We start from the raw sequence: 22,557 nt of genomic DNA on the forward strand, positions 1-22,557 counted from the left end.
AAGTCGCCAATATGTTACTGCATCATTTTGGTCACGAAATGGTCGCATGAAAAGGATAAATAATTAATTAACATAAAAAATTCAGTTGCAATTTGTGAAAATAACAATACCAATTAATAGTCGGACAATATGGGTGATACGGTTTAATCTTATTCCAACTTTGAAGATTGTTTTATTTTAGCATTTGATTTAGTTTCTAATTACTTAATTAGTCATAGGTTTAATTTTGTGTTTCTTAAGTTGGGTCTATATAAACACTTCTAATACTTTTGTTTTTATGTATTATGTCACTAATAAACGAAAAGAGTCGATTTAATCAAAACTTGAACATGTTCTCGGTTTTTTGTTCTCCCGGTGTTTCAACCCCAAACAAGTTGTGATTTGGTTGTCAGGTTATGAACCGATAGAAGTTGAAAGAAACTAGGGCCAGCTGTTTTAGATCGTTTAAATCAACGAATCGATCAAAGGAAAACCAAACAATCATCATGGGAGATTTCCAAGTTATAGACGGTGTCAAGTACGATGAGCAAATGGTATCGTGTACCAGGAATTGGTGCCATACTTGTATAGAATTGGGTACCATCGGTCCCGACTCAGTACCAAGTTTTTGAGGTTTTGGGATCGGTACAGTACCGATATGGTACGGTTCAGTACGATACTAATATTTTACCTAATTTTGCCTTCTATACCAGTACTGCTACTAAACTCATCCATGGTGTCAATAAGTTGAACAACCCCAGCAATCACACGGGGTCTTCATGTTTGATGTTTTATCTTCGGGGCAAGACCAAGTACCAAGAATCGACACTAATGGTGTAATCCATAAGTGGAGGGTTCGGGCCGATAAAGAAGATGTTTATTCTCAAGATCACGGTGGAGGAAGAACTACTCAATCATCTGAAAGGCGTAAAGGAAGGCGAATGGAATGTTAGTCGAGGTGGAAGAAGAATGGAATGTAGAAAAGAACATGGCCAAGTACTGAAGTCAAAGAACGAACCAACAATCTTGACGAGTGGATCGTCACTTCCCGGTGTTCAAATTACATGACCGAAGACAAAGCTAAGTTATCTAACCCTTCTATTAATTTTGGAAATAACTTGATTTCATCACAAATAATCGTTGGTCTAGGAAAGAATAATAATAAGCTACCCGCTAAAGTGGCAACAGGAGATCAGCTTCATCACAGAGACTTTGGGAAGAAGTGGGAGAGAGTGATCGATTTGGAGATTTATAAAGGGATTTAAGAGCATACATAACAAGCTCCTATTCCCTAGGTTTGAATCTACATGGCAATTAGCAAACTTTGAAGACACAAACTTTCTTGTTGTAGAGGAAATGTTTTGGGTGTGAAGTCCTTCTCTACAAACTTGTAAAGAACTAGTGATTATTAGAATGTGCATATATTTAGGGATTAGAATATTATTGTATCATTAATATGGAGATAATCCCTCCATGATTTACGTTTCCGTTCATTGTGATTGTATCACTATTCACCCTATTTAAAGGGTTGTGTTTATGTAATAGAGGGCAACCAATTATGCCATAATCTCTTAGAGTAATAGTGATATACACTCCCTCTCAAACAAAGACACCCAACCTATGATCACTTGCGCGTCTTCGGATGTGCTTGCTATCCAAACATTACCGCCACCCAACCAAACAAACTTCTCCCACGATCTACCAAATGCATCTTCTTAGGGTACCCACCAAACTTTCGAGGCTACCGTTGTCTTGACCTAACTACTGGCCATGTTCTCATTTCTCGTCATGTTGTCTTTGATGAAAATGATTTTCCATACTCTCAACCTACCCAACCCGCAGCTTATAATTTCCTAGACGACGACACCTACCCTTTCACCACAGCCCATAACATCCACATTCCGCCTCAAAATCGACCTCCCAACACTCACAGCCCACCACCTTCACCACCTTCCCACCCTCACTCACCCGAACCGTTTACGTCCCAAACCTCACCTCACCATTCCACCTCACGGCCTTCTACCACTACCACTATTCCACCGGCCCAAACCACTAGTACTCCAACCCAACACACCACTCCTAACCAACCGGCCCAAACCCAGCCTCATAATCTCAATCCACAGCCAAACCAACACCCGATGATCACACGTGCTAAAATCGGTATAACCAAGGCCAACCCAAAATTCAACCTCACTACCACAGCCATTTCTCCTTTACCCACCTCCTACCATAAGGCTTTTTTAGATCCAAATTGGCAAAATGCTATGACCAATGAGTTTAGTGCGTTGCAGGTAAATAACACATGGGAGCTTGTACCCAAACCAATTGGTACGCCAGTTATTCGGAGCATGTGGCTCTTTCGCCACAAGTTTAAAGCTAATGGAACACTTGAAAGATACAAGGCCAGACTTGTCGTGAATGGAAAGTCACAAACAGTCGGGATTAATTGTCACGACACATTTAGCCCGGTTGTTAAACCGGCCTCCATACGCACTGTATTAAGCTTAGCTGTATCACGACAATGTACATCAGCTCGACGTGAAAAATGCTTTTCTACACGGCCACTTGGAAGAAACCGTATATATGCACCAGCCAGCGGGTTTTATTGATAAACGGTTTCCCGATCATGTTTGCAAATTAAAGAAGTCTCTTAACGGCCTAAAGCAAGCACCACGAGCTTGGTACACTCGTTTCTCTACATTCCTGCTCTCTCACGGTTTCAAAAGCAGCATTTGTGATCCGTCTCTTTTTATTTATCGGCGCGGACAGCGAGTTGCATACTTATTATTATATGTTGATGACATTATTTTAACAGCATCAGATTCCACATTGCTCAGTTCCATCATCACAATGCTCTCTAGAGAATTTGCTATGACCGACTTGGGCATGCTTCATCATTTTTTGGGAATAACAGTAACACGGGACTCAAAAGGCCTTTTTCTATCCCAAGCTCAATACATTCGGGATATTCTACATCGCGCCAACATGACGGGATGTAAACCATGCGCTACCCCATGTGACACTACCTCCAAGCTTAGTGCTTCAGAAGGCTTGTTAATGGCGATAGCACCCTGTATCGCAGTCTGGAAGGGACACTTCAATACCTAACCTTCACCCGACCAGATATCACATATGCCGTTCAACAGGCCTGCTTGTTCATGCATGCTCCACGCGAGCCACATTTCACATTTCTTAAGCGCATCTTACGTTATCTACAAGGCACTCAAGACTATGGCCTGCACCTATCGGCATGCGCTTCTACGGCTCTCATGGCTTATTCTGATGCAGATTGGGGAGGATGCCCTGATTCCAGGAGATCCACATCGGGCTATTGTGTCTTTTTGGGCGACAACCTAATCTCTTGGTCGTCCAAGCGTCAACCCACCATATCTAGGTCCAGTGCTGAAGCCGAATACTGGGGCATTGCAAATGCAGTAGCTGAAATAAGTTGGCTAAGAAATCTTTTATTGGAGCTCCACGTGCCGGTTCTTAAAGCTACCATCATTTACTGTGATAACGTCTCTGCGGTATATCTATCTGAAAATCCTGTTCAACACCAACGCACCAAACATGTTGAACTTGATATTCATTTTGTCCGTGAAAAGGTTCAACTCGGTCGGGTAAAAGTCTTACACGTCCCCTCCTCATCACAGTATGCTGACATTTTCACGAAAGGCTTGCCCGGGACTTTCTTTGAGGATTTCAGGTCCAGTTTGCGTGTCCGTTCCTCTGCCGCTCAAACTGCGGGGGACTATTAGAATGTGCATATATTTAGGGATTAGAATATTATTGTATCATTAATATGGAGATAATCCCTCCATGATTTACGTTTCCATTCATTGTGATTGTATCACTATTCACCCTATTTAAAGGGTTGTGTTTATGTAATAGAGGGCAACCAATTATGCCATAATCTCTTAGAGTAATAGTGATATACACTCCCTCTCACATGCACACACATATATATATTATATATACATATTTAATATTTTTAATGGGGTTTGTAAAGGTTTGTTGTTGTGGAAGGAAACGATGTTTTTGAGATAAGTTTGAAATATGATGTAACAATGATGTAGCGGTTTGTATGAGTTTATTGTTGTAGATGCTCTAAGCACGAGTATGGTAGAAATAGACATAGAATGAGCTTGTTAGTAAAGGTTTATATCTTTCCTTATATTATATTAGTTAACACAAAGATATCAGTTATATTAAAAAAAAATACATCCCCCCCCCCCTTTTTCAAATGGTGTTCAATACTAGGCCGGTAGAATTTTCATCATAACATGATTTGATCACTACACAAGTGGTTGTGTGAAAGCACTCAACTTTGGAGCAACAAGTTCTTCAGCGACCAACATCCATATGTATTATTTAGAAACAAGAAATCTTGGAAGGCCAACCTTATGACCAAAGGCTTTAACATCTTGTTGAATTTGGCTTCTATAATCTCCAAATGTAAATCTTCGGTAAACCGAATTTCTTCATCATAACAACCAATAACGGACTCGTAAGAAGGGCACAAGAAGTAAGCTATAGAGTGTCTCTCCACTTCCTGATTCACCATTACTTTGTGCTGAACGCTCTTGTAAGCGTCGTTGCTCCACGCCTGCAAATTTCGTATATTTTACAAATTTATATCATATGGTTCATTGAATATATGAATTATATGACGTGTATTCAATAGAAAAATATGATGTGTATTCTATGATCATGAATTAAACTTTACTAATGATTAATGACGGATGAACAACTATGCTTTTGGTCGAATATAAAATTCACATATTCTCTAAAAGTTCTATTTTGAACTATACGTCTTCTCTCACCAAGATTAATTATCATACCTACCGGTTGACCTTGATTCATACTAAGAGAATCTACAACTAAAAGTTTCATTTTGGACCATATATATGATACGTAGCATTTGTATTATACACAAAAAAAGAAATTATAGTCAAGGGAACAAACTCAGTATTTAAATATTAAGAAAAAGTCGTTAAAGCTTATTAGTTAAAAAGGTGGACAATCTACCAATTAATTCCCAAGCTTTTAACTCAATATGTTAATCTCAGTTGGCAAAGCTAGTTAGGTTAATTAAGTGTGAGGCAAGAAGGTTGTAACTAACAAGAATTTTGTGGGTCTGGTTTGATTCTAATTACAAGTGTATATCACTAATAGAGGAAAACAAAACAGTTCTAAAATAGATATTATGTAAAGTGAGTTGTAAAAAAAAATGTCATGTCTAAAATTAATAGATTTATAAGTATGCATCTTTTTTGCTTTATTTGACACATCTATATGAACGGTAAAGAAATCAAATATTTGTCTAGTGATTATCTAATGATTCGAAAACTTTTAGCTAGCGCTTTTTCTTTTGCGAATTATTTCCTCCGTCTATTGACTTTAGTACGAACTTGAGAATATATTGCATTAAGCAAATTAAGATGCTGAAAGTTGTATCTACTAGCAATGCATTAAGATTTGATCCCCTATCCCCATATAACTTTAGAATATGAGGGGTAGGGAACAAACACATTCGAAACTATAACATCTTTATATCATGCCCATTAGTATAAAAAGTTAAAGATGCGATTATATATGGGAATAAAACTTCTTGTTGTTGCATTTAAGGGCCAAAAATAGGTGTTCACCAAATGCAAAAGGTAAAAAGAAATATACCTGAAAAAGGTCACCAATATTGACAACAAGGGCATCAGGATTAGGTTTAACAGCCACCCATTTGGAATCTTTCATGAGTTGAAGCCCTCCAACATGTTCATCCTGGTGCAAAATTGTGAGGAAATCGCTGTCCGTGTGGGGCACAAGTCCAAAAACCTCTGGAGAGATGGGGCAAGGAGGGTATCGATTCAGCCTCATGAAATATGTGCTTGCGTTGCAGTTATCTTCCCATGCTCCCCGTTGCAAGCCCATATTCGCCACAAGCACTCTCGCTATTGACTTTGCAAGTTCTTGCATCGCACCCGCGTATTCCTGCATTACTTCCCTAGTAAAGATAACACAGAATATTATAACTTACACATTTTGTATGAAGGAGAATAATTTATTCTTTTATTCCATTATTCTTAATCACTTATGATATATTTTTTTTTTGGTTTAAAATTCCCTACTTCTGATTCTCCTTATAATCTGCTTTAAAAAGCTTGTTTTTTTTATAATGTGTGTACAATAGTTAATTAATTATAGGAATAAGATAGACAATGGCATGATACAAACCAAAAGTCGTCCTTAACTTATATAAAACATCTTCTAATAAAAATAAAAATTCCTTAAAACCGACAGAGAATATTTTTTACCCGTTTTATTTAATAAAGGACTATATGATTATCTAATTGTGGAATAGAATTGTAATTTAGTGCTTTAAATTCAACTTTATAATCATAAAAAACTAAAAGTGGTGGTGGCAATTAATTAGAACCTTTTCTATCAACTATGTTTACCTTTTAGCAATGTCTATTTTATTAAATTATGCTCTAAAACAGTCTTTCTGCTAATATATTATGTTTAATTAACTTTAAACCATATTTGTTTAAATTAAACCATATACATCATGTGTGTAACAAAAACTCGTGGTTGGAAATGATTTTCCAGCCTATGTTTTTCTCACACGGATTCTTTATAGGAAAATCGTTAGAAAATGGTTTTTCTAACAAATTTTCTACAAAATATGCAGTAGGAAATGACTTATTTCCTAGTAGCGCAAATGTTTGAACATGCATCATGTTTATACCTGGAAAAAGTAAACTTGAGCCATAAATCAAAGAAGAGCTTGAGCGATATATATATACCTTTCGGCATGACAAGATAAAAGATGAACTCACTCTCATTCATGGCATGGGTAAAAGCAGCCCTAATGACTATCAGTGAAGATCTGACTCTAAGAGGGAATAGTGTGGTAAAAGTTTTACTGCCTTTTAACAAAAAGTGAGATGAAAAGGTCATGTTACCTCAAAGAATTGAATTCTCCATAGCAAGTATCATCAGATATCTTAGAAAGAGGAACATGGAAAGCTTCACACCATGATAACTGTTTCGGACATGTTGCGGTCCGGTTTCCCCACCTATACGAGTTATCAAGAAGCCCAGACGATGTTTTTCGTTCAAACGCCGCTTTAAACAGCTTCACTTGCTCCTTCCTCATCTTCCTAAGAAGCTCAAGGTTTATTCCATGGTTCACAATCTGAAAGAACCCCCATTCGGATGAAGCTTTGCATATCTCTGAAGCGCAGGAAACCCGTTCTTCCTCATTCTCACTCCACAACCCGCAAAGGTCCACAAGCGGAAGCTCGCATTCTTCCAACCCCGGCTCATGGTTCACGAGTCGTTGTTTAACGTCAACCCGGTCACGAGACTGGTTCAAAAGTTGAGCATAGTTTTGGAATAGAGGTGGGTTCTGGTTGCACTCAATCATTTTCACACAAAATCTCTAGTGCACGAGGGGTTTGTATGTTTAATATAACAAACTTGAAAGGTACAAATATAAGACCAGAAAGAGGAAGTTTTACAGTGATAATATTCAAGAAACTACAAGGAGAAAACAACAAATTAAAGAGTGAGTGCAAAATATAAAATGGACTCCTAATAGTTTATATATATGAAGGTTGAAAAATGAATATGGAACCAACAGGAAAGCTTCGAAATTGTGACAATTGTCAAACTTGTGCAGTCTAGGAAATATATTGGGCCAAAAAGGACGAAGTCTACGCGTGGTTACAGAAGATGAAAAATATTTGGCACCGAATAATGTTAAAGAATAAAAATGCTGGTGGAAATGGCAGAAAGGAAACGGGAAAAGATCGGTGGATCTAATTTATAAGTAAAAATAATGACCAAAAGTAAGATAAAAAGTTAAGAGCATGCCACATGACAAACTCTGCAATCCTCTTTGACTATTGAGGTTTATGAACCGGTTAATTTCACATGGTGATCAGTACATTTAATATAAATTTTAGACAGACTAAAGATACATAGGAAAATTCTTGAAATAGTCATTTTTGACTCAACTTTTTCAGTTTTTCTAAAGACCAAAACAAATTAAAAAATAGTCGAACTAATTCGACGGAAACTGTTCCTGATCCGACAGAATCTTTACACTATCATGAAGCGCCACGAAGCATACTATGTTGAAATTTAAGCTAGTGAATCAAGAACACGAACACGAGATTTGAAGAATTCTCTACGACTCTTTTATTAAGAAAACGACAAACGAGAAAAACTTAATTATTACTAACACATTGAACCAATGGTATATATAAACCTACGGTTCCTAATCCTACACTAACTCAAATACAGAATTTGAATCCAAAACAAATAGGATTAAATAAAATAAGACTAACTTATCTTATAATAATAAACTAATTATTATATTATATATTCTCCGAGATATTATGAGACTTCATTCTGATTTGGTGTTGGATACATTTAACACTCCCTCTCAACACCAAACTTCTTCTAGTCGTGACACACACGAAGCACCTCGACTCGAAACAACTCGCGACTCAACACAACAAGTCACGTCATCCGACATCGGCTCAGGTGTTAAATTCCAACACTCCCTCTAGATTCATACTTGTTCCTTCAAGGTTTTTTTAACGGACAATAACACTCATATCTCTTTAGACTTATCCATTGCGTCTTGGCCGGTCACTTCTTAATCCACACAGGATCTTAGACATATTCAACTCACATCCAAACAGTCCTTGTCGTCTTGATCATCTTCGGTGGTCTCCTACGAACCCACTGTTCGTACAAACCGAAACCATCAAGCCCCGATATCACACACAAACTTACTGAACGTGGTCTCCCATTTATGGTTCAAATTTGCAGCCCAAAACCGGTACCATTTGGTACCACTTGACCACTGATTTCAGCACCATAATAGGTTCCATGCAACTTCCAAACACCTCGAACTGTTGCACCTCTGTACGCCATGACTTGGTCATAAAACCGAACCCGAAAATCTGATGTTGCAATCTCGTTTAGACAGCCCAACAACGCTAGCCCGCTAAACTACCTCGACACACGGGGATTTAACCCTCCCGACACACGGTAATGGCACACCATCATTGTCCCGACACACGGAGATATAACCATCCCGACACATGATAATGGCACATCATCATAGAAACAATCAACTCAATGAACAACAAAACTAAGTTGACACACAACCTCGTTATACTTCGTTATACTGGCGGATCTAAACCACCTTGTAACTGCTATTAGTCTTCACTAGTTCTCCACTAAACCGCTGTGAATCGGACCATCCAAATAGTACCTGACAAAAACATATATGCTACCCTTAAGCCAAGAATTAGTGAAATAATACATGCAACAAAAACTTTGCCTATTTTCCATCTATGAACTACCTTGTAATGCATGGGAAACCAAATTCTCTTTTTCTTTGTTCGTTGCCAAGTTTCACAAACACGTACATGTTTACCTGCTACATGTTCACATGTTCTTGATCACGATCCAAGGCTGCTTTGCTCCTATGATTGAATTCAACCTACCCTTCGATCGGACCCTTGTCGCGATCAAATATAAACACTTTCAAATTTCGATCAAGAACGTACCGCGATCGGAACACGGACACCCCATCGTTCGACCATAACCTCACCGCAATCGGTTCGACCGGAAACTCAACGCGATCGGAACATGGGCTCACCTTTGTTTGATCGGTTTCTCTGTTCTAAACGAACTAAAACAGCCAGTCTTCGTTTCCCTCATTTTACTACATACTGCTTTGATTCTTGACCCACATTGGATCAACTTCAAGGTTCCTCGGTCCTCACCATTCAAAAGAGTGATGGAACAACTGTTACTATGAGAGTTTTACATGTGAATCACAATACCGAAAAAAGAAAATCAATATCCTTTAATACAACTGTTGTTGCTTTTGTACGAACAAGAAGGATCCAACAAAAAGAAAACTTCCTTAGGCCACAAGCAATTAACCACACACACATCAGTTTGACAAACAAACTTCAACTTATTATTTTTTTTATTTTTATTTTTTCAAAAAATCCGACTAAAAAAAACTTCCCGTCCCCTTTTAATACCACTTGTTGATTCCAGCAACCAAAACACAACATCAATGGATTGGATCAAACAGAACCTTCTATAACAAAGAAAACATAATTGACACAACCAAGAATATATATATATTTTTTTTTCAATTCCTTTTCTTCGTCTTCAATCATACACAGCCACAACTGCTCCCTCTTATCAAAAAGCGACTCTCAAAACCGCTCTCTCTTTCACGCTTGCCCTCCACCGATAGAGACAACCGCTGGCGGAGGCTATCTCGAATTTTCAAACCGCTTCCCGGTACGAGCCCTTGGCTCTTATACCACTTGTTGAAATTTAAGCTAGTGAATCAAGAACACGAACACGAGATTTGAAGAATTCTCTATGACTCTTTTATTAAGAAAACGACAAACGAGAAAAACTTAATAATTACTAACACATTGAACCAATGGTATATATATACCCACGGTTCCTAATCATATACTAACTCAAATACAGAATTTGAATCCAAAACAAATAGAATTAAATAAAATAAGACTAACTTATCTTATAATAATAAACTAATTATTATATTAAATATCTCCGAGATATTATGAGACTTCAATCTGATTTGGTGTTGGATACATTTAACATACTATTCCGTCGGATCAGATTTACGGTTTTGTCCGGCGGATTAATGAAACAAACCGACGAAATAATAAACTGTCGGATCTGACAGTTTAGTTCATGATTCCGTCGGATCCGACTGCTTAAATTGTCTGACGAACTCTAGATTTTTCAATTTGGGGGTTTTTTTATTTTGAGTTATAGAGTGAAATTGAACACTATAATTTTGTTATCCTCGAAAAACTAAGTGATTCATTAATACGTTGATACGTGGCGCGATTTTAAAGGTCCAAAAATTTCGTAGGACGGTGATAAAATTCCGTGAATCTGACGGAAAAAATACGCTATTTTGGAGATTTTTTTTTTGTAAACCTAGGCTATTTTTAGAAAAACTTGGTCAACCATGACTATTTTGGGAATTTTTCAAAAAATATATAGTAAATGTTTATGTTCATGGTGTGTAACAACTTGAAATAGGAATTATTATTATTATTATTATTATGCATAGATTTATTTATTTTTGCTTTTTTTTATTTCCTTTTGTCTTTGTTATAGAATACAATGAAAATCCCGTAACTTGTTAGTTACCTTTAATCAATTATATATATGGACAAAATTAAGATAACTACAAAAACCGTCGGTAATACCTTGATAATTGAGGTTTGAAACTTTTTTTACAAAATTACAAGGTTTTCCAACCAATTATCAGGATGGGGCCATTCTTGACAGAAATTTCATCGGTTAATCATCTAGAACTATAGAACTGTCTGATCATATTTCCCCGCAAGCGCAACACAAAATCAATCAAACTCAACTGTTTGTTTGATGGTGGTTAAAATGTTGGCATCGATGGGTATCGGAACTATAATATGTTAGTATCGAATATGTATTTGACCCTTCGTTGAAACACATTCCATCATTTTTCTTAACGATTAAATGTATACTCTACACGGATTGAACATTTGACCTCCTAATTTACGCCTAAACCACCTTACAGCCTCGTCAAAGTTGGATAGTTGCTAATTTTAACAAATTCTTCCATACAATTATTAATAACTTACAAAAACTTATAATAAATAATGTATATGAAAATAAACTACATATATTAAAAATAATAATAAGAGAAAAATTCTCAAATAGCCATTGTTGATCAAACTTTTCCAGATTTAATCATGGTTTTTAAGAAATTTCCAAAATGACAAAAAAAAACATCGGATAAGACGTAAACTATTTCTGATCCGACAGAATAATGTGACCTATCAGAAGTCGCCACGTGTTCCATTGTCTAGCGGCTCTAGCTAATTTGGAGTTTTTCCAACGAATTCATTAAGGAGCGAACGTAAAAGAAAACACAGTCGGGTCCGACAGTCTATTTCCTATTACCATCGGATCGTACGGATTACTCTTTCATCAAATTTCTCTAAATTGAACTCATGGGTTCGTCGCTTTCTTGTGGTGATTTCTCAATAACAAATGTAATTCATGAAAAATAAACACTATGGTTGTGTTCTCCTCAAAAAACTAAGTGATTTACATTATGGATTTGCTTGATTACAAAAAGAGATAAGAAAGAAGGAGATGAAGGTTGGTTATGGAGTTTTTAGGGTTTTAGATGTAGAAGATGAAGATGAAAAAAATTACGTCGGGCGCGGAAAAAATTACGTCAACTGATGGAAAAACTTTGTTTTTAGTCGGATAACTAGACATCATGGCATGTGATGTGATGAGATTTTAATGGCCAATCTAATATGTTATATCAGAAATGATTACGTCAGCCCGACAGCTATTTTTGACCATTTTAGAAATTTCTTAAAAACCATGATTATTTTTAAAAAAGTTTGGTCTAACAGTTGCTATTTAGAGAATTTTTCCTTAATAATAATGGTAAAGCCGGTAATGTTCCTTTTCTGTTGAATTCTTTTTCAATTAAATAATTTAACACTGTAGTTGACTTTTAAATCAAAGTATATTTTAATATTCAATATTATTAAACATTGAAATTCATCAATCATGTTTGTTTTTCTTTTTGTCTTAAATTCAAAGGACGGATCAAGTTGGTCTTAGGGATGAATATTAATAATAAGCAGATGGTAAGAACATCTTCGCTTCAACTGCCTTCAACTATTATAACGATAATTAATTTTATAACTATTATAGACTATTATTATTCGGTGCATGAGTCATGACCTCCAAACCGTTTTTCCCTCTCTTATTAGCTGAATATTCAACCACCGAAATAGAATGGTATGCAAATAATGCATTAATGCATTACATGGAAATGATTGTCACTAGCCGCCCGAAAAATGGTGGAACCTCATATGGTTAGTGATATGTTAATACTGTTTTCTTAACACAGTGGATTTAAATTTAGGGCAAAAGCATCTTTGACTAATTTTTTTTCAAAATAGACGTGTCTATTTTAGCCTACATATCTTCAATCATTGATATTTTGGTCTATAAACAAGTCATACGTCAACGAAGCCGAAAAGGGGGCTAAGCATTAGCCGCCACTTTATGGACACGAAATTTTATGAAAAGTAAACGGGACTCACCTTTAGCCTATAAAAATTCAACACGTGTCAAAGGTGGCTAAACTTAGCCTACATCAATGGTTATTTAGCCGGCTTTGGGATATATGTCTATTCACTTAGTCGGCTCCAAATATTCTTTCTTAGCCGGCTCCAACTCGGCTTATAGGCTAAGGCTTCACTTAGTCATCTTCTTTTTTCATTTAGCCGTCTAATTTTAGCAGTAAAAATTGAATATTTTACCAACCTTACCAACCCTATTAAATATTTAGCCGGCTTCTATCTTTTTATCTCTTAGCCATCTTCTTAGCCGGTGTAAATTTAGCCCCCAAATTAATATTTTTACCTACTCAATTAAATATTTAGCTGGTTTCTATTTTTTTCTTTTAGCCGTCAAATTTTTTTTCTCCTAGCCGGCATGTTTTAGCCATCAGAAATAAATACATTTACCTACCCAAATTTAATTTTTCACCAATCATTCTTATAAAACTATATATACAACCATTTTCACTTCATCTTATAAAACCATTTTTACCCTATCAAACTTTTTTACTTTCTTATCATACAAGATCCTCATTTAAAAAAAATACGTTTGTTAACGCCGTTGTTTACTCGGCTTATAGACTAAAGCTTCACTTATCCGTCTTCTTTGATTTACTAATATGACTTAACCATGGATTTGAGTTTCAAGGTTTCTATCATAAAACGGCCAACGATACAGCATAACTTTGTCTTAGATTTATAATATACGACATGGGTAAATCTAAACGTGATTTTGTTTAATCAAAAGCTTTCAAAATAAGTAAGTAGTCGTAATTGAGCCTTGAGTCCTTCATATTTCTAACTAGTACGTTAGAGACATGCTTAAAAGAATACGCAAGCATTTGATGGTGAATACACTTGATCACATATTTTTAACCATCCCATCAGCTAGTCAGTTTATAGTTGTGTTTTCACTAGATGCGCAAACTAGTTGTCTAGATATTATTACGTATGCCTAGTATTAGCGTGTGTTTGGGGGTTGCAACTTATTGGGATTAATGCATACACAATTGGAGGCGAGAAAGATGGGTTAGACTCACTTAGACTTAGTCATGCATCAAGCTCGGTGTCAAAAATGGCATACTTACGTTTGCAATACAAACCATATGAGATACTCATATTGTTCGCATCGATAAGCCATGGTCGTCCATATCCGGATTCGATTAAGCGTGCCATCTTTTCATAAATGACAAATTAGTCCTTTGACTTGAACTTTATAGGCTTGACACATCAGTCCCTCAACTTCTCAAACGTCAAAAAAAGTAAACCCGACACTTGTAAAACTTATGAAGACTTGTACACTCTTATATATACTTGTATATAAATATGTATTTTATATGGAGTGTTAAAGTGATAACATAAATATGAATATGATATTTTTGTTAAAATTACAAATTGAGTCGTGAATTTTATTTTTTTTAAGATGACAAACTAACCTACTCCTAAATACTCTTATAAACTGTATTGCATGCATCTGCAGCCTGTAGAATTTAAACCCTGTACATTTATGATAGAGGGAAGGCACCTTACTAACACACCATTTCCCTTAAAAACATATGGAAAAGTCAACCTCTTTATTGCACATGCAAATCATAAATCAAGGTTTATGCATCACCATCACATGTTCCAAGCAGGTTTAGGTGAAAAGGCAACCAAAAATAAACTAACTTCAACTTGTATGTTTTCATAAATCATAATAATAATAATCAATGATATTTTAATACAAGGAAAGTGTCCAAAACAGTATTCGCATGTTAAAAACCTTCATTTTCCCAACCCCACGGATTCCCACCTTGGTCGATAAGTACAAATCAATGTTTCATTTTCGACCAGATTTGAATTCCTTACACAACTGTTTTTTAATATTCGGCCGGCATTTGGTTTAATTATCTGTCATGTGTTTTGGTTTTTGGACGGCTAATATTCATTTTTTTGGTTTTTGGTTTTCAAAGTGTGAAATGAATCATTATTTCAGCATTTATATACGGAGAATATCCCAATAACCATATTTAACTATAAAACATGTATCCCTTTCTTTTTCCTTCTTTTTTTGTTAACGATTTTTGTCCGCCTTAAATGTATCAAGTCTTGCACTTACAAAGATTTGAACTCTTCATCATTGATTTGTTAAAAGCCGACAACTTGTCAAGTGCATTTATCGATCAGTTTTTGGGTTATGACAATCAAGTTATCCAGATTTAAAAGTTTTAAGTTCAAATTGGAATTCAAACCGTATTTGAATTGAATTCAAAAAGCCAACTTGAATTCGGTGTGAGTTCAGGTTATTTGAATAAATTAATTGAACTATGAGGGAAATAAATATAAAAATATATGTATAATAAAAATGTATGTATTTTTTTACATAGTAAAAGTTATATAATGCAAATTCAAATATACGGGCCATATTGGTTCGAAAATCACATAGAATTTAATCTAGAAAGTAGAAACCGAATTCAAAATCGTTTTTTATGTTAACCCGATTCAATAAATCGAATTCAAATTCGTAAGTCGAACTCAATTCAGTTCAAAATTTGATTTGTATAAGGGGTTGTTTGGTAGCCCTTATTAGTCATTAAGAGACTACCTCTTAATGACTATTTTTTTTAACGGTAACGGTAATTGTGATTCTTTTTTTTTCCGTGCCATGTTGTATAGTTATAATCAAGTAAACGTTTACAATAAAGTGGCAAGCAAACGGGCAACAAGCTGCGCCGCTACCCCTCTTTAGAAGCTATCAAACAAAGTCTAAGTCCAATTCACATAAGAAACACGGTATATCCCAACCCTATGGGTCTTCCTTGTACTAGATCGTTGGCAATCTTCTAAAAAGATCTTCATATTCAATCTTCCCATGGTTATAAGCCGGCAAATCAACACTTGTTAAAATATACCACATAAAGAGAGTTATATCGTCGACCAAGCTCGAACTTGACAGTAAATACTAGTTTATATTGATATGATTCTCTAACAACGTGAGATTTGTGTGATTGCGTGTAGACATGCACAAACCGGTTATTCGGTTATTCAAAAACCGGTTAATTTAATAACCTTTTATTGGTCAACGGTCAATTAACCGATTAGTCCGGTTAATCGGGTCGGTTAGTAACCGGTTTTTAAGCACAAAAACCCAAATCGGTTAACCGGTAATTAATCCAGGAACAAACTAGTTTAAAAAAATAATCTAAACACTTTTAAAAAAATAATTTAAAAACCTTGAACCGGTTTCGGTTAGTCGGTTTTGTAACAGGTTATTAACCGATCATGGGGCCAAAACGAAAAACGGTTACTGACCGTCGATTTTCTCCGAGTAGAGACCGGTTAGAGAGGGGCTGGTTACTAACCTGTTAAAGAATCAATTAGAAACCAGTTAACCGGTTTGAATGTGCACCGCTAACTGTGTGTATTGAATATATATATATATATGGTATTTCTGATGTTTGTAAAAGTATATATGAAATTAATCATTGTATTTGTATTTATATGCATTTCTTTTTTTTCCTTCTATTTTTGAATGGCCGCATATTATAAACACAACCAATTCAATATTCACCCCTATACCAAAAAAATCTATTTCATTTTCTTCTATAACAGAACTATTACAAAACCTCTATAAAGAGCCAAATTTGTAACTCTGTTTTATCAAAAATATTAACATTTCAACACGAAAACAAAGCGAAAAAATTAAGGATTAAAGATATTCGAGCCGCCCATGTTAATGGCAGTTAGAATTGAGATACTTGTAATCACACCAAGCCAATATAAAGCTGACCCTGCAAATAAATTTAAACATTGATCAATACAACACATATGAATGAATATTATGAAACAAAACATGTCAAGTGGTCAATAGTCAATAGTCAAACGTCAATACCTCCTGAATCAGAACCACTGTCGGTAGTCGCAAAATCAGGTGTTTGACCGGAGGACGTTGTTGTAGTTGACTTTGTATTATTCACATTTAATGTTTCAGAAGCGACTATTCCTTGAAACTCTTCACTAACTATAAACGCTGCCAAAACATCCATGAACGACTCTTTATCGGATGACGGCTCGTATGTCGTGCCAGCTGGCGCTAGTTCTGAAAACTCGTCATCTGATGCATCAATGTCGGCTTTGACTCTTTCATCTTCTTCGTCTTCAACATAAGCTTTGTATGTGAGTCTAAGTAGGATCTCTCCGGTGGGTCCCTTGTTAAACGGTCCCAACCCTCCTTGGAGAGTCACAACCCTGTCCGTTGGCACCGTGTCTTTCAAAGATCTTAGGTCAACCTAAAAGATTATAGATTTAATTTATTAGCACGTCGAATAACTAGATAATAAGATATTTGTACGTTTGACCGAAAAGGAGATCATTATAAATAACGAGTAAAATATTTGTTAACAAGAGTGAGGGGTAAAAATACAAGCCAGATAAAGCGTCAAGTCAACGACAACAATTGTTAAAAGACCGTTGTTTTAAAAAATGTTATAATTAAATTTAATAGCCATTAATAATGACAAATATGCTATACTTAATGTAAAAATAAAAAAAATAAAAAAATACCGATATTTTATTCAATTTTTTATTGATAAATTTTGTCAAGAAAGAGTCCGTGGAAAACTCACAAATGCCCATCAATACTCAGCTAACCAATCGGTTTTGTTGCGGTTTGGTATGAAACTAATTACCCAAACCCAATCATGTGACCCCATAATAATAAAACGATCAAAGAAGCAGTCGTTTATCCAAACAAATGTAATCACAGAATCGGTTTCAAAACTAAAATCCAAAGATCCGAACGAGAGGTTACCTCTCCTGCACCAACAGTCATGTGTATAAATCCAAGAGAATCCTTTACTTGAACCGACAACTTCTGGTTTCTAGGGTTTGTAACAAGCATACTGAAATCCTGCCATAAAGCGAAGATCATCAAATATTAATAACGAACTTCATATAGATATAAAAGACGCAAAATAATGAATATCAAGGTGATGAATATCTCACTTGATTCCATATTGGCTTGCCGGGAGGCCCAGTCACGGTTGTTTGACTATTCTTTTTACTATGCATCACTTGATCTTCCAGCCTTAGTTCAACATATGGATCTGTTTTTCCTGTAAAAATAAAATTTTAAACTCATGATAAGACTTGTATTTCAGTGTGTACTAATCATGTACAAATATATAAAATCTAATGGTGCCCACCATAGAAGAAGTAAGACAATTTTCGAGCATCAACAAGAGTAACCGAGAGTTCGCCTGCAAAATCTTTATTTCCATCTTGCATTTCACTCGACTTGAAATCATTTTGAATTGGGCCGACGGTTTTCCCCTTTTGGAAGTCCAACACAATTTTCTTGGGACGAACAAATAATCGAGGTAAATCCTCGGTCAAAAGTTTTTTTAAAAACCTAAAATTTAAAAAAAAAACATTAAATAAGTAGTTGATGTATCACACGCAATGTCTAAAAAAATCACGATCACGTGAAGAAAACCACTTACATTGAGAGTACGGGAATCGCTGGTATCGCATAAATAAATGCAAGAGAAAAAAATGATAAATTATGTATTAGTATTTAATTTAAGTCAACATAAATGGTACAAATAATTACCTAATATTAAAAATGTAACGAAATGGCGTACCCATTATATTAAACAACCGAAACGGTAACAACTCAAACTTAATTTTTGGAAGTGAGACAAAAGCCCACGAAACACCTCCCACCCAAGGCTCAGTTTGAATCAATCTAAGCTTAACCCAAAGTTCTCCATCAATATCAAAATCCCGAATGCCAACCGGCACCTTAATTGGAATAATCCCAAATTTCAGTGTCAGCATTAGAAGCATTTGAGCACCACCGGTGTAACGAAGACCAATTTGGTACCTTTAAAAAGTAATGCAATAAACAATTAAACACAAAAGTTAACCAGCACCTAGGCCTATAAACAAACCAAACGTTCAGTGAAGCCTTCGTCAGGAAGTTCATTTGTTTAAAAAATGAAGGAACATGAGCAAGGTTTTTTTTTTTTTTTTGTAAATTTAGTTAAACGAACATGAATGTGTGTCTCGTCCATTCATTTATATCATTTATGTTTGTTCATTTACATTCGTTATGTGTTCACTTAATATTTTAGGCACATTGTAATTTAGTCTAGTTTATGAAATTAAGATACCACCCAATCACCCATTACAGCTTAATCAAGTTTTATAGAATTTTTAGGCCCAATAAAGTGATTTTCAGTTTACCTTTATTTGGTGTTCGCTTAGCAAGGTTCGTTTACATTCGGTTTGTTATACTGTTAACGAACACAGACATATTCGCTTTCTTAACGAGCGAACAAACAAGAAATACCCTGTTCGCTTAATTGTTCGTGTACGTTCGGTTCGTTTACAAGCCTACCAACAACTAACAGATAACAACTTGAATATAAATTTTAAAACTTTAACAAAAAAAACTCACTGTAAATCAATGTTACTGCGTGAAGTTCTCCGTTCCACATTCCTAACAACAAACGGCTCATCCCCAAGCGAAAACTGTTTAATCTCAACCCGCTCCACATAATCCGGCTTCTGCAAATCATCAATAACCGGCTGAAGCAACCCAATAACCCAATTCTCGAGCCCGTTTCTATAAACCTTCCACAGCTTCCCCAACACCATATTCACCCACTCAACCGATTCTTTCCGCTGCAAATCCTTTTCAAGAAAAAGCGAGAAACTCGTCGGTACTTGCGGCCAAATCCCGAGCTTCCCATCATCTTTTTTCGGTTTTCTTGACGCCCAAATCTTATCAAACACAACCCAACTAATAAAAAACAAAATAAACATCCCACCAATGTTTTTATTAACCGGAGGCAACGGTATTGGATGTATAACCCCTAATTGAGTTGATAGTTTACCTATAACAGGGTCTTCTCTAAACCCACTAAACTCATCAAAAATTTGATCTTTTTGGTGCCTTTTCATTAAAGTTGAAAGCTTTAAGCTTAAAGATTGATTCTTGCCATCAATTGGAGCCAAAGAAATCAAAACCAGACCTCGGTTTCTTCTTCTAATTGAGGACTTAATAACAAAACTGGTTCCAATTGATTTCTGGCATGGGCAATTGAATGGTTGTACTGATGACATCCACAGAATCTTGGAACAATCGGATGTTGCAGACATGGAATTAGTTGATTAAAAGTTTAACACATGAAATTGAATTGGGGAAATGGGTATTGAAACCCTAGAAATGAATTGAAGCTGAATTGGGGTGTTAAACTTCAAGATTTTGATCTGGGTATGAGTAAAAGTTGATGAATAACGTAACCCAGATAGAAATTGGAGTGAAATGGAGTAATGAATTGGAATTGAATGGTCGGCAGGAGTGAATTGACTTGAAATTTATATACGGGTTTAATGGCCGAGAAAGTGGGAAGAATGTGACGTTACGTAAGATGAAAATTGGTGAGCTGAAATGGTGGAAATAAAGGTGGCTGCACGATGTACACGTGGGCCGGAATAAACGCGGGGTTAATTGATACGGAAGGTTGACTGTTGATGGTGATGGTGATGGTGATGGTGATGGTGAAGGTGAAGGTGAAGGTGAAGGTGAAGGTGAAAGCAGGGATGTTGGACGGCTGTAGACGACATGTCATGAGATTTTCGGGTCATTAAACGGTATGGGTTGGGTCTTGCGGTTCGGACAATGTTCTTTTTACATAAACCATGTGAATACCCGTGAGATCCGAACCAATCAGACCCGATTATTTATAATGTGGTGGGCCCCATGTCATGAGAATACCACTAAAAGAGTCAGGGTCGAGTCTCGCGTGGCTTATATCTAGGCCTTGCAAACAGGTTGGGTTAGGTAGGTTCGGATTAAGACTTGTTTAGATTGAAATGGTGTGGAATGGGTTTTGGGTTAGAACGAATTGATCTAAATATTTTTTTATTGAAAATATTGTATATTTCAGCTTTTGCTTATGAGTTCTAATTTTAATCAATAACTCGATTATTAAAATAAAAGATTATAACGAATCAAATGGTTCAAAAAAGGCTTGAAGTGTCCTTTAAAATGATCAATTAGGAATAAAGTGGGGGCATGAGAGCAAAAAAACATGAACACAAACAAGCACGTATGATTATCATGCAATAAAAAAATTAACAATAAATGACCCAAGAATTTTACATGATTTGGTTATAGTGCCGAGACCTACATCCACATACTATAATTATATTATTTCATTAATAATGTTAAAAGATTACATTTGCATTGTAACGGTATATGTAGATACAAATCTAGCTTAATTAATAAGAACACAATTATAGGCACAAGCCCTTGTTTACCAATTTGAGCCTAAGCCCAAAATCGGCCCAAAGCCTTTACAAACCCAACAATCTCCTACTTGAAAGCTTTACGCAATCCATCAACAGTCATCCAAGCAAACCCTACATTAGTAACTCCAATAATCTTTAATACAAGTCTTCCAAACCTCAGTTTTCATAAACAAACTAAGACGTTAATCAATTTAGTTCGCCTAGATGTAGCGGTCTATATATGAATCAGTTTCCCGAAAGACCCATTGAAGCTTCCAAGAGCTCCAATTCGGTCATCACAGTCCCATACATGAAAAAAAAACGGTCCAAAGACTTTAGAAGAAAAAGCACTTTCCTAATACATCAAGCACCCCAGAGAGAATTTCCATTTGGAATTCTGATCTCAAAACTCAACTTCACTATGTAACTGTGCCGCAACAGCCTTTGCGTTTCCACAGTTACCAAATCTCCATCTAAGGTTTAAACATCCGAATACGCTTAATATATGATATCCTTCTGGCCCCCCATATTCATCCTTGCAATACGAATCCACTTAGCTCTACCTAATGCAGTGAGCCACGACTTTTACAGCTCTAGAAAAGTTTAATAACAAATTCACCAGTGCTTCATTGAGGTAGGTAATAAAAAATGAAGCAAAACAAACTCTATAACCCAATAGTATTCACTACCTCCCACCAAGTCCTAGTGCATCACCACATACACATTCTCAGAAGTAGAAATTACCATCTTGGACATCGACTCTAAAGAATGTCCACATCTCCAATCAATCCCACCAACCTAGCTATGCCTCGCATTGTCCATGTTATCCAAACCCATACCAATCAACACACCTAGAGATGAATCCCCAAACGTGTTTCCCAGCTAATATCTTCACCTAGTACCAGTTCTCGGATCCTTTCAAATGTCAAATCACTGAACAAGAAATTACTTCGCAGTTCCAGACAACACATGGAGTAGCAATCACAATTCCCCGATTAGCAAATAGGCAAATGGTTACACCAGTTGAGCTTTCATGGAAAACAAGCGGGTACCAAGGGTTCTATGACCTTACACACGATTAGTT

The 22,557-nt window shown here is 36.0% G+C and overlaps 1 protein-coding gene and 1 pseudogene across 2 annotated transcripts; both read right to left on the reverse strand.

Annotated features, from left to right (window-relative positions):
* Positions 1 to 4,249: 4,249 nt before the first annotated feature.
* LOC143575477 (gibberellin 2-beta-dioxygenase 8-like) lies at positions 4,250 to 7,433 on the reverse strand (annotated as a pseudogene). Its single transcript, XR_013142764.1, has 3 exons — positions 6,942 to 7,433; positions 5,656 to 5,980; positions 4,250 to 4,585 (listed from the first exon to the last, which is right to left on the reverse strand). The product of XR_013142764.1 is annotated as a gibberellin 2-beta-dioxygenase 8-like (transcript).
* Positions 7,434 to 16,749: 9,316 nt separating this feature from the next.
* On the reverse strand, positions 16,750 to 20,733 carry LOC143575468 (synaptotagmin-2-like). The gene is made up of 8 exons (XM_077059845.1): positions 19,636 to 20,733; positions 18,818 to 19,059; positions 18,677 to 18,695; positions 18,380 to 18,585; positions 18,180 to 18,289; positions 17,986 to 18,084; positions 17,068 to 17,464; positions 16,750 to 16,966 (listed from the first exon to the last, which is right to left on the reverse strand). The coding sequence occupies exons 1-8, from the start codon at positions 20,337 to 20,339 to the stop codon at positions 16,878 to 16,880; spliced, it is 1,866 nt and encodes a 621-aa protein (XP_076915960.1). The 5' UTR covers positions 20,340 to 20,733; the 3' UTR covers positions 16,750 to 16,877.
* Positions 20,734 to 22,557: the final 1,824 nt, after the last annotated feature.

The sequence above is a fragment of the Bidens hawaiensis genome, unplaced genomic scaffold (genome assembly GCF_021521415.1).
Source record: "Bidens hawaiensis isolate Kalapana, Puna unplaced genomic scaffold, B.hawaiensis_p1.1 tig00027524_1, whole genome shotgun sequence".
Classification (NCBI taxonomy): domain Eukaryota; kingdom Viridiplantae; phylum Streptophyta; class Magnoliopsida; order Asterales; family Asteraceae; genus Bidens; species Bidens hawaiensis.

Bases quoted from the DNA above. Each gene is read 5' to 3' on its own strand.
- LOC143575468 (XM_077059845.1), bottom strand. From the start codon at position 20,339: ATGTCTGCAACATCCGATTGTTCCAAGATTCTGTGGATGTCATCAGTA. The intron at 18,290-18,379 runs GTGGGCACCATT...TTATTTTTACAG, and splicing joins ATTGTCTTACTTCTTCTATG to GAAAAACAGATCCATATGTT. The intron at 18,085-18,179 runs GTGAGATATTCA...GCTTTATGGCAG, and splicing joins GCAAGCCAATATGGAATCAA to GATTTCAGTATGCTTGTTAC.